This window comes from Hyperoodon ampullatus, assembly GCF_949752795.1.
Source record: "Hyperoodon ampullatus genome assembly, chromosome: 6".
Lineage (NCBI taxonomy): Eukaryota > Metazoa > Chordata > Mammalia > Artiodactyla > Ziphiidae > Hyperoodon > Hyperoodon ampullatus.
In genome coordinates, this window is record NC_136919.1 from 10,228,896 (window position 1) to 10,246,075 (window position 17,180).

At 42.4% G+C, this 17,180-nt stretch overlaps 1 protein-coding gene across 1 annotated transcript in view; it reads left to right on the forward strand.

The window, feature by feature from the left end:
• MAPKAP1 (MAPK associated protein 1) overlaps positions 1-17,180 on the forward strand; it is a 229,780-nt gene that overhangs the window by 162,408 nt on the left and 50,192 nt on the right. The window contains exon 8 of the mRNA XM_079705813.1: positions 6,386-6,493. Within this exon, the coding sequence (XP_079561939.1) occupies positions 6,386-6,493 (108 nt within the window). The remainder of the gene's footprint in view (positions 1-6,385; positions 6,494-17,180) is intronic.

Consider the following 17,180-nt stretch of genomic DNA (forward strand, 5'->3'; position numbering starts at 1 on the left):
AGGCATTCACCTAAGCCTCACCACAGCGGTTCCTGCTCCAGCCTGTCCTCAGCAGCCGTCACTGAGCTCATCTAATCATCATAGCAACCTTCTCAAGGGAGTTGTGTTATTCTCATTTTACAGATGAGAAAATAGGCAGAGATTGAGTAACTTCCCCAGAATGCATAGTGAGAGGGTGCAGACAGAGGAGTTTTCTACTCAAAACCCAGCTTTTCCTCTTATTTGCTCATGCTTAACTTTTTCTGGCTACAAGCAGCTCTTTCAGATTAAAGCAGCTCTTTAAGCTGGCGAATGGAAAACAGCTGACGTGAAGGTATATTCATGGAAGTGTTCAGCCTTTTCCTTTATCATTTTCCAGATAGGTGGTCCTCCAACTTGTTCCCATGCTCAGCAATAATTATGATAGTTTAATTTGTTTATATCCCACTTCAATCCGAAAAGCAGTTGGAATACACTGATGGGATAAAAAATGCATGAATTGAAAAACTACTTGAAAGAAAATGGAAATAAAGGTCCAGAGGATTAACTGACACAGAAATGTGTGTCCAGTCATCACACATTTAGTGCTGAGCTTCCTCCTGGGCAAAGGAGAAAGGAAAACAGTATCAGTTAGTTACAAGATTTATGTTAAACTGTCTAAAGGTACAGAACAAGCTAGTTGCTCCAAGGAAGTACAGCTTTTCCAGATAGGGAGGTCTGAAGGAGGTTTCTCCCATGGGCCTTTAGAAATAAGATGCAGAGTGATAGGGGCGTATGGCTTCTCTCTCTTCAGGCTTTTGCTTTTCCTTCCCGTTAGGTTTCAACTCTCAGCTGGCTCTCAGCCTTTAAGGAATGGCAAGCCACATGCTTTTATGTTTCAGTCAAGGATTAAAGAGATCGAGGAAGCTGAACTGAGCATGTATCCACCATCCAACAGATACTACAGATTTTCTTTGAAACTTATGTGTTGAGATGTTTGCCTTGGGTTTATAAAATCCCATAAAAATCCTGCCTGGGCATTATAACTTGGAACCCTCCCAAAGTGCCCAGAGCAGTATTTTGTTCCTAGACCATTCGGTGATGTGGTTTTACTGCAATAAATACATCATCGGAATGCCCAAGCAGGTTTTCTTGTCGCTGCAGAGTAACTGCTTCCCAGAATCTTCCTTTTGTGTTCTCTGCTGTGAAGGAGAGGGTATGTAGCTCCATGTGCAGCTGTGACATTTTAAATACTCTTTCCAAAGGGAGGATGTTGCCTTGAGAACTGTGTCCTATTTGGTGTGAAAGAGCCTCTTATATTTTTATATAATCATCTCTTTGGCAAAAGTATGTTAATAGAAACTGACCTCACAGCTTGTCTTTATAAAATGGCTTTTGGCTGCTGCTTTTCTCTCCTCCTGTGTCAGCTGCCTGAAAATTAAATTAACATTTGCTAGAAACTATTGTCTGATATATAGTAGGTCTGGGTTGTCATAATCTTGATTATCATCAACAGACATATATTAAGAACTTATGAGTGAGCCACTGTGGTATGTAATATGTAGACTGTAGGCCTGGGCAGTCCTAGGTATGAATCCTAGCTCCACCACTTCCTGTGGGACATTGAGCAAGTTATTTAGCCTCTGTTAGTCATGGTTTCTTCCTCTGTAAAATGGGATTCATACTCTTTACATCCTAAGATGATGAAGAGTAAATGAGACGATCTTTATAAAAGGCCTAACGTAGTATCTGGCACATAGTAGGCCCTGTTCTGTTCTGTTATGATCTCTTATAAAAGTCTAATGATATGGCTGCTGCTGCTGCTGCTGCTGATGATGATGGTGGCTGACACTTAAATAACACTATTAATGTTCTAATTGCTTTACAACTATTAACTTATTGAATCCTCAGGCCTATAAACTAGGTGCTATTATTAGCCCCATTTTATAGATGAAACAGAGAGGTTAAGTAAGTTGGCCCAAAGTCATACAGCTAAGTTTCTCAGCCAGGACTAGACTGAGGCAATTTGGCCCCAAGTGCATGCCCTTAATCATCAGGCTGTCTTGCTTCTAATATATACCCTGCCTCTCGTTACGCAGTGTGACCTAAAGTTATCAATCTGGCCTTTTCAGGGGAAAACGTGCAAAATAGTCTTTCTCTGTGAAATATCTTATCCAGTGTTTGGGCAAGAATTAGGAGAGAAATTGAGATTTGGGGCTTCCCTGGTGGCGCAGTGGTTGAGAGTCTGCCTGCCGATGCGGGGGACACGGGTTCGTGCCCCGGTCTGGGAAGATCCCACATGCCGCGGAGCGGCTGGGCCCATGAGCCATGGCCGCTGAGCCTGCACGTCCGGAGCCTGTGCTCCGCAGCGGGAGAGGCTGCAGCAGTGAGAGGCCCGCGTACCGCAAAAAAAAAAAAAAAAAAGAAATTGAGATTTGCAATAGGCAGTTTTCTGTTTGGGTCTAGATCTCAAGTCTCATCTACAGCTTAACTACCCTGCCTTCCCCAAAGTTAAGACCCATCCGTCCTTTGCTAAGTTCAGAAGTGGGTTTCCAAGTTGTTCCTTAGCTTTTATGGAAGACCATGGAGTACCGCGAGTGGAAGATGATGCACAACATGTTAGTGACTTAAAAAACTGGGCATACGTAGGAATATTCTGAACGACAGGGAGAGAGTCCTCCTGGATGGATGGAAAGATAAGGTGATCCTGTCTTCATAAGGAACCAGGATACAGCCATAGCATGGGATATTTAGCATGTGTGGATTTCATTAAAATAAATTATTTCAGATCATTTATCATAGAAATGAATGTATAGAAACCACAAGTTAAGTAATTTAGAACCCAAGTGAATCCATGAATCTACAAAAAAATATATACTTATGGTACAAACTATGGCTTTTTATAATTAGTCTGTAATTTACAGTTTGTAAAAGGAAGAAACCTTCAAAATACATAGGCTTTAGGGCCAAAGACCCTTGGGTTTCATTTCCCCCTCCTGCTTCCTACCTGTGTGATCTTAGGCTAGTTACTTCACCCTTCCAACCTTCAGAGTCCCAATCTGTCAAATGAGGATAATAATATCTGCCTCTAAGAGTTGCTGTGAGGATTCAGTAAGGTAACATATGCAGCATGCTTGCATATAATGGTCATGCAGTAATTGAGAGTCATCATAATATAATGAAGCCTAATAATACTAGGCTTCAAGGAGAAAGTCCTAAAGCTACTTTTAGGAAACAAACTATTTAGTGGAAGTATCTACATTGACATATACACACTGCCATATATAAAATAGATAATCAACAAGGATCTACTGTATAGCACAGGGAACTCTACTCAGTACTCTATGGGAACCTATATGGGAAAAGAATCTGAAAAAGAAGAGACACATGTATATGTATGACTGAATCACTTTGTTGTACACCTGAAACTAACACAACATGTAAATCAACTCTACTCCAATATAAAATAAAATTAAAATAAGTAAATAAATAATATTATAGTCCCCCCCCCAAAAAAGAAAAGAAATATCTACAAAACCCAAGAAATAAGAAAGTGAATATGGAATGGTGGCATTTGTGGCTTAGAGAGTGATACGGGGACTTGTGTTTAGGGATAAGGGGCCCTTCCTAGTACTCCCTGCCTCCTCTGGTTTCCCTCGTCCACATCTCCCGGACAGCTACAGAGACCAAAAGGAAAAAGAGTACAAAGGAGACCAGCCTGAAATATACCCTGATGTGGCCAGGCCTTGGCTCCCTGAATCAGGAGAGGGGTGGCTTGCTTACCATCCAGTTGTCAGGTGGGCGAACAGCTCTAGATGCCCAAAACCCTATATATACACCGTGCCTAGAGAGGTTACAGGGTTACTTAAGATGAAAGTATTGATCTACATAAACAGATGATGTCTAGTTTTGATTAAACTATTGCAAATGAAAGACCCATTGGAGATGCCACAGGGTGTGGTAATTACAGTATCCTCAGAAAAATGGCATAGTAAGAAATTGGAGGACTTATAAGTATATACGATGTTTTAAAAATTATAAAAGTGGGAAAAAAAAGAGAGAGAGGGTTCCCTGGTGGTCCAGTAGTTACGACGCAGGCTTTCACTGCTGTGGACCCTTGTTCGATCCCTGGTCAGGAAACTAAGATCCCACAAGCCGCGGCACAGCCAAAGGGAAAAAAAATTATAAAGGTAGCCTTTATTTAAGTAAGTATAGGAAATTTGAAAAATACAGGAAAACACTAAGGAAAAATAAAAACATTCATTATCCCAGTATCCAGTGTAACTACTATTCACATTCTGGAAATAACCTTCCAGTATGTACCCCACCCCCCGCCACGACTTTACATATATTTTTCATAATTAAAATCATCTTACACATATTGTGTTATAATTTGCTATTTTCATAAAGTAGCATATTATAAACATGTTCGATAAAATCAAATACTTTTGCAGCATCACTTTTAATATCTCCATGGTATTACACAATATTTTCTTTAACCAGTTTCCCTGTTGTTAGATCTGGGTTATTCCCAACTTTTGACTATCATAAAAAAATGAATTATTGTAGGTAAACTTTGTACCCAGATTTCACTGTAAAGTCATAGGAGTGGATATCATTGCGTATATGCTATGTTGCTGGGAGATCTAGGGGTGGGACAGTTGGAGATTAACAGGCCAGTGTTCTAGAAGGCAGCTCTCTGGGTTCAGGGGTGGTTCTCTTCTCTCTAATGGTCTGCCCACAGCTGTGAAAGGTGGGTGTTAGGGAGGGTGGGCGGGCAGAGCTGTGGGGGGAGGAATCATAGGAATCTCTCACCAGCTATATTTTCTTAAAGTTCAGCTGGGCATGACTTTTCGGTGATTATTTCCACCAGTAAATATGAAAGCATCCAGTGATGAGCAGCAAGCATGCTCGGTAATTGACAAATGTTGCACCGACAGGTGATGGGTAGTGGAGAATAAGAATTATCTGTATTTCCGTAACTTTACTTGCTTAATATTTTTGAAATTAAAATTGAACTATGTATAATGTTGAACTACAATACCTTCTTGACCTGAATACAGTGTATTAGAGTTTATAAGAATTGTGTAGACTTCTGAGCATGTATTTCCTTAAATAGTTGTATGTCTTGAGCATTGTTAACTTAGTGAAGGTTTAAAACCTGTAAGTAGTGTAAAAAGGACTGAATGTATGTAAGAACTCTGATAATTGGCAGAAATGCTAATGAAATACCAATTAGAGGAAAGATCAAATATACCATGAAAGTGAACTGACACTCTACAGTGCTGCAGATGAACTTAGAACGTGGGGGAGGAGAATGACTTGAGATGAGTGAAAGGCCTCAGACTGATGAAGGAGAAGTGTTGGATGTAAATAATCAACAAGTTGACGACAGCTGAGGAACACATCTAAAAATATGTGTTCCACCTGGGAGCCCTGCAAGGCCTCTGATGCTTCCTCAGATCTCTCACACCTCTGCTGTCTGACCAAACACGCCTTTCATAGTCAAAATAATAAGACAGTTTCTTATACCTCTAATCTTTCAGTGACCATTAACAACAGGAGCAGTCTTTTGAATCCGATCATTGGACCTGTTAGGTGTTATCTGAGAAGAACAAGATTGTCGTTTGGCTTTACAAAGAAATACATGAATAAATGTATAAATGCCCCAGTGTTTTAAGATCTGCCAGAATCCCTTTGTGATGCAGGGTAACTGATATTCCTGGTTTTCAGTATTATTGAACCTCTGCCTCTTGTGTTTTCATAAATATTTCAACAGAAACACGAATCAGCAGCCACTTGTCCTTCTGTCACCATAACCCAAAAACCTGGAATTTATTTTTTAACCCCATCTACGTTTTAATTTTTTTTTTTTTTTGCATTTTTGGACTGTTATTATATTCGAGTTCTGAACATACCTTATTCCTGCTTATAATTGATTATTCATTATCATACAATAATTATTAATAAATAATTTTGTAGGACTGCCTCCCATGAGGCAGGTACATTACTACGTAAGCATTTTTCCTGTAGCATCTCTAATCTTCACAATAATCCTTCAGAGTGTAAGTATTCCCACATTACATATTAGGAAACAGAGATTCAGAGAGGGTAGGGTCCCTGCTCATATCTGGGAAACCATCGTAGCCACATTGTGATTCCAAGTCAGTCTGACTCAAAAGCTTTCTATCTCTCATCCTGTTTTGGGGAGAACTGAGCAAAAATAGACCTGATAATAGAACAGACAAGTGTGTGAAGCCGTGTGGAAAAAAACCTCAAACTCTTCCCTCTTGGATCGGGAGACCCCAAACAGACTTCAGTGTTTTCCTAATGCTTTATCAGCTTTTCACTGGGGTGTGGTGTTCTTCCAATGTTAAATTCACTGTTTCAGACTGCCTCCCCTCCTCCTGCCCCTTTGATCTTCCAGGCCCTCAGTACCGCCTGGAGAAGCAGAGCGAGCCCAATGTCGCTGTGGACCTGGAGAGCACTTTGGAGAGCCAGAGCGCCTGGGAGTTCTGTCTGGTCCGCGAGAACAGTACGTTGGCCTCCTCGCTCCGTGCCTGCTTTGTCCGTTGCAACGTGCTTAGAAGCCCTGTGTTGGGGAATACTCACTGGTCTGGCCTCCCTGGGCTGATTTGAGGTGACGTTGTTCTCCAAGGCAGACATCAGCCTTCATGCCGGCATTGTATCCCAGAGCGAAATGATTGATTTCATGCTTTTTGGGAAACGGTCTACATCCTGTTTAGCCCTCTGTGATTAATATTTATCTGTTAGACTGTATCATCCTAAGTTAGGAACGGTCCTGGAAACAGTTTAGGAGTATGAGGCCTTTTCTGTGGCAAAGGCTATATTGTATGTAAAGCAACTGGCCCTGTCAGTAGTATCACTGTTCAGTCATCAGGTTTTAGAAAATTCTGGCCATTTTCATACTCTTGGCCGGAGGCAATGTCGTGGTTCCTAGTGCTATGTAGAAAGTTTCTTTAAAAGTTCAGTTAATTTCTTTCATTCACTCTTTAGAGTTTCAGACTTATGAATTTTAGCCATTCCTCTTCTCTACACTCCCATTGACTTTAGGAGCGAGTGACACGTGAAAACTGTGATCACAACAGCCAACTCTCCAACATTCCTGCTTCAGGGCTTTTACGCAGGCAGTTTCTTCTGTGTGGAACACTTTCCCCTACTCTGGTTAACTTTTTTATCCCTCTTCTCAGTTTAAATGTCACCTTGATAGAGGCCACCTGTGATCTCCCTGTCCCCTCATTGCCTAAACCTGACCCGTTCCTCATTTGGGTCCCCTGTTATATTCCATCATAGAGCATACTACTTTTTTTTCATTGCATGTATCTCTGTTTATAATTATTTATTTTTCCCAATGAGTGTTTGATGTCTATCTCTCGCACTAGATTGTCAAGTCTTTGAGGGTATCCCATACCAGGTTGACGTTCATTCATTCAGCAAATATTCACCCGTCACCCACTACGGGCCTTGTCCTGCGTATAGTAACTCTGTAGTGGATTCCGTTTCAAAATGTTTCATGTTGACTCCATGTTATACGAATAAGATAAAATGTTATTTGTTAGGATCTTGGTATATATTTTGGATATATAACACTTACACATGCAAAATAATTTCAGATAACAAAGCATCTAAAGTGAAAACTTTTAGCCTCTCTTCTCTCCCCTAATTCCTCTCCCGGAGACAACAGTTGTTCCCAGTGATTTTGGTGTCTTTCCAGGGATCATCTAAGCATATGCAAGCATATTCTGTATATGTACATGAATATACCCACACAAAGACATATATATACACACATGTATTTCCCTCCTTTTATTTTTTATTTAATTAATTAATTGATTTTATTTATTTATTTTTGGCTGCGTTGGGTCTTCCTTGCTGTGTGCGTGCTTTCTCTAGTTGCGGCGAGCAGGGGCTACTCTTCGTTTCAGTGCGTGGGCTTCTCAGTGCATTGGCTTCTCTTGTTGCAGAGCATGGGCTCTAGGCACTCAGGCTTCCGTGGTTGTGGCTCGCAGGCTCTAGAGCTCAGGCTCAGTAGTTGTAGCGCACGGGCTTCATTGCTCCACGGCATGTGGGAACTTCCCGGACCAGGGCTTGAACCCTTGTCCCCTGCATTGGCAGGTGGATTCTTAACCACTGCGCCACCAGGGAAGCCCTTCCCTCCTTTTAAAAACAAAATGGTAGCAAACTGTCATCAGTGTTCTACATTTTTCTTTTATCATTGTAACAGTATGTCACATAGAGAGTACTCCATATTCTGCATCAATCCATATATTATTCCATATATAGATTTACCTCTTGCATTTTTAACTGCTGCATAGTATTTCACAGTATACTGTGATTCCAAATTAGATGTGTTCTGGGTTTGTTTGGGTTTCTTCTTTTTTTTTTTCTTTTAAGATAAGGTTCTTATAGTAGGAAATAGAAGCTATGAGGATTGGTGGATAAAGATTTGAAATCTGAGCTCTTGTTGTCACTCCACTTCTAAGTACGAGCATAGTCTTAATTAAGTTGTATGACCTCTGTCAGCCTCAGCATCCCCATCTTAAAGGATTTGCAAGATACTTGCAGTGCTTGCCTTTGAGTCAAAATCACTTTGTTAGTGAAAGAAGACCGTACCAGCATTTACAAAGTGTGCCAGGCAGTCCATGGTTTGGAATCAATAGACTGTTGTAACTAGTCTTTGTAAAGTGGAAGTAAATTATAAAAACAATTTATTCTTTTTATAGAAAAGATTTAAAAATTTTTTGTGAATAGAAATTTCAATCAAGAACCCATATTGTTCCCCAGTAGCTACCTATTAAGAAGTTAGATTGAAACAAAGAAAAATATTTCAAAAACAGAATTTTTTTCACTTCTGTTGCTATATTTGATCAACACAGGCTTGTTATCCTTAAAGCCATTTTAGAAGTGAACTAAATTATGAGCATCTATTATGCAGTGTTTAAGAGAATATGCAATCAAGCCAGACTGCCTCAGTTCACATTTTGGCCCTGCCACTTACTGGCTGTGTGACCTTGGACAATTTACTTAACCTCTCTTAGGTAGTTAATTTACCTTCATAAGGCTGATAGGAGGATTCGTAAGGCTCTTAAAAGAGTGCCTGGCACATAATAAACACTCAGTAAATATTAACTGTAATTAATAAATAACAGAAGAGCAGCATTCTGTGGCTCACAAAGCAGATGAGGCATGGATGTGGAGGTCTGGAATCATAGAACTGTCAGGACCCTCAAGGAGGTGTGTGGTGGGGAAGGGAGTGATGCAGAATGGAGGGGAAAGGAGAGTGGGGGCCAGAGCAGATGTATAAGTCTGTGTCACAGGACCAGAGAACTTAGAGGCAGCGTACCTTCCAGCAAATGTGCTTTCGTGTCCCAGAAGAGGTGTACCTGTAAGTAAAAACATTTGATCGAGAAGACTGCCATAAGAGTAGATATAAGCCCTTCAGTTTTTTTTCCACAGAGGGACAGGGCATGGCTTTTTATACCAACCGCATCAAAGGATGTTTTTTTAATTATTCAGGCCTTCTGTTGTAAGGCATCACGCTAGACATTTTGCTCTCTCGTGTAATTTTCACAACCACCTTACAAGATACTATTCTAATTGTGGCGAGACGTTGTGATTTGCCCAGAATTAGCTAGTCAGTAAGTGATAGGACCAGAATTCTAAGTCAGCTATCTGACTCTGAAGCCCACCCTGAGATTGTTGATAAAACAACCTAAATTTTCAGTCCTAAGAAGGGTGATGACAGTTGTCTTTGTACACTATGAGAGAGAAGCTTGTGAATGAAGCTAATATGATAAGAGTTTCTGCCTAGGGACTGAGAGGTAGCATTTGTGCTTGGATCTTGGCCTAAGTAAGAAAACGACAAGCCAAAGTCCTTGGGCTTTCCAGTTTGGACTCTAGTCTGATAATCTCCTACATCCTTCAGCCACCTGTCTGCTAGAAGCTGGAATCAGACCAGAAGGAAGCCTGAGTACATTATGGAGAGGATGTAACATTAGAAGACTTCCGTTCTTGTCCAAGTGTCTATATAAATCCTGGCACCAAATTGAACCTCAATTTCATTTTCTGCCAAATGTTGCCAGTGACCTTTTCCTTTGCCCACTGATCATCTGTGGATAGCCCATCCAGAGCCTTAGAAGAAAGATGCAGCATGAACCAACCTATCGTTGCCATAGCTTTCAGAGAGAAACTTGGGAATTTCCCATCATCAGAGCTAAAATAGACCTGAAATTGAACTGGCTTTATGGAGTGCCACAAAGTGTCAGACGCTGTGTCTTCCCTGTTTTATCAGTCACAAGTGTGCCCACATAGTAGTTCAGTATAGTGCTTAAAGCACAGTCTTTAGAATGAGGCAGACCTTCGGTGGACACTGCAGCCTCTGACATAGGACACATCATGTCACCTCTCTGAGCCTCAGTTTCCTGTGTAAATGGAAGTAGTTGAATCTATTTCACAAGGTTATTGTGAGGATTAAATGAGATAGAGGTTCTGCCGTTATTAGGCTAGAGTGGTCATCATCTTTATTTTATAGAAGAAGAAACTGAGCCTTTAAGGCGGTGATTTGCTCATCATCCTGTGAATAATAATTAGGGGGCCTAGAAGAATGTGTCTTCTGTCCATTAAGTCTAGTGAAAGAGCTGAATCTAATTATTTTGTTTCCTAAATAGAAGTTGCTATAGAAAGGGGATTCAGTTCTTTAAACATCAGTTTAATCTCCTTTGATCTCCTTTCCTTTTCAAGGAGACCTTCCATTATTTCAGTACCTTCATGAAGTTTCCTTAATTTAAGGCTATTCTAAGGAAGAGCTTCAACTCGAGGTGGGCAGTCACCCAGACAGCTGGACTGTGGCAGGGGAGCGTATCTCTGGGTCTCAGTTTGTGGCCTCTTTCGCCTCCTTTAGTTTCTCCTTGAAGACCCAGGAGAAGAGGCCACTCCTCCTAGAAGCCTCCCCAGACCACCTGGCTGCCATTCCCCGGGCTCTGGTAGAGTCCCTCTCCTTACCCCTCTCTGATCACTGATTCCACTGAACGGATTTGCCCACTCCCACACTGGACTGTGACCACCCACCCCCATCCACCAAGGGCAGGGCCTGGGTCTGAGTTCCCCCTACATCCCAGTGCCTGTGGCCAGGTGTGGTTCATTCCCAGGGAGGGAGGGAGCCTCCTGAGTCCCTGGCATCACCAGGCTGCTCACTAGGGCACCGAGGGGCAAGTGTGTGGTACCGTTTAAAAGGAACTTGGGCTTTGGGTGAGCGTCTTCAGGTATAAGGGTTTCTTCGTGGTGGTACTTGGGATTCCCCCCTCCCCCCACCCCACCCCCCTCCAATTTACTAAATAAAAAAGCAACTGTAGACAGTGAATGACTGCTTCTCCTGGTGTGTTTCCATCTCCTCTTCGTGGTGCTTATTCTTAGTGGGCCAATCCCTCCTCCCACGTGTGCTCTTTTTGCCAACCCTGGAGACTCCCTAGTGGTTCTACTTGGCTTCTGGAGGGTTTGCCTTCTTCAGTTACAAATTACTAATCTCTCCAATTTGTATCATGTGACTTAAGTACCAGGGCTTTAAGCCTCTTTTATTGTACCACAACAGCAGTCTTCAAAAGCAAAAAAAAATGTGATCCTGCAAATAAACTCTGTTTACAAATGGAAATGACTTGTGGTGTTCATGGTACATATTTTAGGTTGAATTACTGCTGAAAGCCAGTTACGTGTCTGGCTCTGGTGGGGGGAAACGTGTTCACTGTAAGGAATTTTCTGTATGGGTGAGAGTTTTTTCAAGTAGATATTGGATAATAGCTCCCTGCTTGCTGCACGCTAACAGAATTTAAATGGAACAGAAACATTATCCCCGAGGCCAGAATACCTATGTGTCTCCACCTCTTGCTGTCTGGTTGATGTGGGCTGGTTGGCAGTGTGTTGAAGGGGAAAGGCAGGATGTTTGAAGCCACAGCGTGACCATAGTCAAGTCCTTCTCTGAGCTTCATTTCCCCATCTGTAGGGCTACCCTGTAGGAAGGAATCCCTACCCTGTACGGCTGTTATGAGGATTAAGTTGAGATTGTGTGCCTTAAATGCACGTGGTAAAGTGCAATGCCCCATGAAAGAGCTGGCCATTCCCAGGCTTTGTGTGCCCAAGACACAAAGCGAGTGCTTGTGCGCAGACACCACGGCTAGTCTGCGCTTGTGTGTGTTGGCCTTTTCCCTCTAGACGCTTAGACTTCCCACAGGTCCCTTTGGGCAACAGCCTGCACCAAGGGTAGGTGGTACCTAGGGCAAAAAACAGTGCTGATCTGAACTGGAAGCAAATTTGCGCCCTGTCCACACCTACTTCTTCAGTAGTGAGTGCATTGTGCTATGTGGGCTGAGAAATTCCACATGAATTGCATTTTTCACTCTCCCCCTTTCTTGAAAGTTCCCCCCTTTTCATTTTATCATTAGGTAGTAATTAGTATTCAAGGGAAATTGGTCTTAATATATTAAAATTGGTTAAAATTGGTTAAGTGCATTTAGACCTGTACCACAGCCAGTGTCTGATTGGAAAATGTAATTGGGGACTCTGTGTATGTAATTAATTGAATTACAATTAAGAACTTTCATTAAGCAATACACTGGTACATTAGAGCAGTAAGGAAACATGTTTGACGAGCCACAAACCCTGTATGGGCTCTAAGTGGGGGCACAGGGATTTGCATCCCTCTGGTAGGCTCCTGGCCCTAGAATCCGCCCTGTAGCCCCTGACTAATGGTTTGGTAATGCATCGGGTGACATTTCTGCAGTGACTCCCCTGATGGGAAGCGGGGTTCTTCCAGCATGTGTGCCCTCATTCTCTGACTCTGGAGTCAGAGAGAGAGATGCCTCGGTGTTGATCAGATGTTGCAGTTCTTAGATATTTTGTCACGTAAATTGTCCAAAATGCCCAGGCTCTTAAGAAGACTCCAGGGCTTCCCTGGTGGCGCAGTGGTTGAGAGTCCGCCTGCCGATGCAGGGGACACGGGTTCGTGCTTCTTTTTTTTGCGGTACGCGGGCCTCTCACTGCTGTGGCCTCTCCCGTTGCGGAGCACAGGCTCCGGACGCGCAGGCTCAGTGGCCATGGCTCACAGGCCCAGCCGCTCTGTGGCACGTGGGATCTTCCCGGACCGGGGCACGAACCCGTGTCCCCTGCATCGGCAGGCAGACTCTCAACCACTGCGCCACCAGGGAAGCCCTTTCCTGTGTTTTGAACAGGGGCAAAGACACAATGGAGGAAAAGGAAGTGATGGGAATTCTGACATCAACCTAACTTCCAGGCAAACCTGTAATGAGCCAGTGGTTCAGACGCTTGAATGGTCATGCTTCATCCTGTACAGGCTTCACCCTAGACACATATTTGTTCATTCATCCCCCAAATATTGACGGCCCCTCCTCTGGGCCAGTAGAGAGGATACACAGCTCCTGCATCATGGAGCTCACAGTTGTGATGAGTGCTGTGAAGGGTATAAAAGAGTATATAGCAGGGGCCTGGAGCTGGTGAGAATGGGAGGAGAAAGCTTCCTTGAGGAAGAATAAAAAGGAGTTATTCCCCTAATGAGTAAGAGGAATGTTCCAGGCCAAGGGACTACTTGTCCAAAGCTCTTAAGAAAGAGCTAGGCATATTTGGGAATGAATGAATGGAGTGGAATGAAATGAGCAAGGGAGAGAGTGCTGGAAGATGAGACTGGGGGACAGGCAGGAGCTTGAATGCAGAGCTGACACCTCCCCCAGCCCCACCTTCCCACCTCCATGATCCGCTCTCTTTAGAAATTCTAACAAACCAGAAATCGTTTCTTTCTGATCACCTCATAAAACAAGATTATCCTGATTTATTGAGGGTCTGAAATCTCCCTGTGGAAAGGCTCTGACTCCAAGAGTTTAATCAATTAGGCACTGACAGCAAGGATTCCTACCCTGGTTGTAGCATGGCAAATTCAGTGAAGGGTGTATCCTACAGTACGACCCTGACGGCTTTGAAGAGATTACCGCAGAGGGGCAGGCAGGTGCGCGTGTGTATATTATAGTATATCACCTATGGATTATTTTTTAGAGACCAGCAAAAATGACTAGTAGCCAAAGGGAAGTGTTTAATAGAAGAGAAGTTTTGGGCGTATGAGTCTTTGGGGATTTAAACGGCCTTTGGAAAAAAAAAAGTGATGGATGTAGAAAGCTAAAGGAGAGTTTTTCCTCCATGACTCACTCACACATCTAGCTTTGAGTCTTACAGAAGGAGTAAAGGGAATTAGGTTTTATCCCTGATTGTTTGTTCTGGCAAAGGCAGGTGTGATTGTGTTCTCCTTACATACTGCTATGGCCCGTGGATTTATACATTCCCAGCCCATCCAAGGAGCATTTTACCCAAGGGGTTATGTGGTGGTTAAGGGCACAATTTTGGAATTAGACCGGGGTTCCTTTCCTAAACTCCAGCTTGTATTAGTTGTATGGCTATACTAGCAGGATGACATTCTGAGCCTTATTTTTCTCACTTGTAGAAAGAAGATAATATTATCCGACTTAAAAGAGCAGTGAGAAATTTAAATGAGATAATATATTTAAAGTGCTGAGCATAACGTCTGGCATATATAGTAAGCATTCAGTAAATGTTAATTGCGCTTGGAGTTGTTGTTGAGGCAGGATCCCTGTCTGGTAGGGCATCTGAATGGAAAACTAGGAATGGTGTGTTAGGTTCTAATAACCAAGGTAAGTACAAGGGATGGTGTACAAACTCAGGTACTGTTATTGCTAACCTGTGTGGCATCAACCTCATTCAGGCCGCCAACAACATTTATTGAACATCTACTGTGTGCTCTGTAGAATGGCATGTTCTTGCCCCCAAGGAGCCCATGGTCCAGAAGGGGAGTACAGATGCTTATCGTGTAAGAGACTTATCATGAGAGCCTTCAACAAAGGGAGACAGGGTTTCAGGAAAGGGATCAGGAAAGAGTCCATTTGGACTAGACCTTGAAGTGCATTAATTTTAAAGAGTGGAAAGGACATTCTGGCCAGATGGTATAATCGGAACAAAATCCAGTTTAGCTGAAACAGGCATTGTTCTATGTGGGGAGTAGCAGTGAGGCTGCAAGATAGAATGGGGCAGAAGGTAGTTTGTTTACTCTTCATTCGCTGTTTGCACAGCAGTATTTTACTGTATGCCAAGTCCTGAGATGGACAGTGCCTATCTTTGAAGACTTCTCCCCCTCCACCCCCCACCATTTTATTTTCTACTATTCCCCTTCACAGACTGTTTGCACCAGCCAAATGCAAACATTTGCTGCCATCCTCCTGTGTTTCTGAAGCACTAGCACAGCTCTGGCACACGATTGGTGCTGGGTGACTGCGGACTTGGGAGGAATGGTCAACAGGGCCATCATTGCTACAGAGAGTGTACCTATGAGGTAAGGACGTAGCAAAGGCCCTCGAACTTCCAGTTGAGTTCTAGACTTGGCGTAGATCTTTTTGGAGATGGAAGACGGAAATTGCTTTAACTTATAACTAGATTAGCCCTTTCAGACTTGGCGTGAGACTCATTGAACCATAAATGAAGTCTAATGTTCCATGTAGTTTGTGTCTATGAACATAAGACATCTGCTAGAGGCGTACAGTGAGTTCATCTGAGCTTTGATTTAATCATCAGTGCTCATTTGTCTGAAAGACAGTCACGTATGTACCTGTAAGTATCTCCCTCAGTTCCAGTGAAATGAAGTATATGAAAATGCTTCTTAAACAAAATTAGTTGTAATTAGCCTTGATCTGATCATGTGGCAAACAAGACTGTCACTCTAACAATGTGTGTACAGGCTTTCTGTTTGTTTTTGTGTTTGTTTTCAGGTATGTAATACAGATACAGAGCTGTAACTGCACTTTTGTGTCCCATCATGGTTGTCCAAATGGGCATCCAGGAACAATGAAAACATGGCATAAGAACCAATAAAGGCAGCAGTTCTCAAACTTTTGGGTCTTAGGACCTCTTTACACTCTTAAAATTTATTGAGGGCCTCAAAGGGCTTTTGTTTATTGAGTTATATCTATTTATTAGGAATAAAAACTGAGAGATTTTTAAATATTTATGAATTCATTAAAAATAATGGTAAATCCATTATATGTGAACATAAATAACATTTCTATTAAAATTTTTAAAAATAAAAATATTTTCTTTTAAAAATTTAATGATAAGAGCACTCTTTTATTTTGGTTTGGGGTTTGTTTTGTTTTGTTTTTTTGTTTTCCTTTCTCTGAAAAGCATTTATTTTTGTTCCACCAGGAAGATAAGTTATTGACTAATCTCCTGAACCAGTGGGCACTATTGTCTATATTTGCAAATTTCTGTAATGTTGGCTTTATAGAAGACACCTGGATTTTCATATCTACTTCTGCAATCAGTCTGTTACAATACATTGTTTTGGTTGAAGTATATGAAGAAAATTTGGCTGACATAGATAGGTTGTTGGAAACGAGGGGAGTATTTCAGCAGCCTTTTCAGATAATAGTGCATATTAATTTTTGTTGCTATACCAAAACTCAAGTGATAGTTTCCTAAAGGTTGGTTGCAATGTGGAATCAGAAACATATCAATGAACTTTTTTTATTACTTTGTGCACTTGTAATGTATTAGGCATGAAAAGGGCAAATCATGTCTTACTGTTATTATTATAAAAATAGTACTGAGGTTATGGACCCGCCTCCCCCCACACCTGGGGTCCTGAGCTGCACTTTGAGAACCACTGACTTAGAGTTTACAGTTACCCACACAGTCCCTGTCCTTGCTGCTGCTTGTAGGAATGTGGTGACACTGGAGGGGCAGGAGAAGGAACATGACTCCTGAGTCCGATAGATGTGTCCCAGCTCCACCTCTTTCCAACAGTGGAACCTTGGGCAAGGTTTTTGACCCACTCTTGACCCACGGTGTCAGAGTTAGGATTTGAATCTACATCTCTGAACTCGATGTTCCAGGTTCCTTCCAGTGTTATTAAGCCCCAGGGCCACATCCCGGCTCTCTTTCTTTCTTCGGTGCAGGCCTTACACCCCGCCAGCCTCCTCCTTCCCCTCCTCTCTGCTTCCCTTTGCTCCCTCTTCCCTGGCCTGGTGTTGCCATTAAGACAGGTGCCACTCCTTGTTTCCTTTTTTCCTGATTCCTTACTCCAGACAGCTAAGCTCCTTCCTCTCTTGGATTTTTTGCTTGTCCCCCAGTGCTTTCTG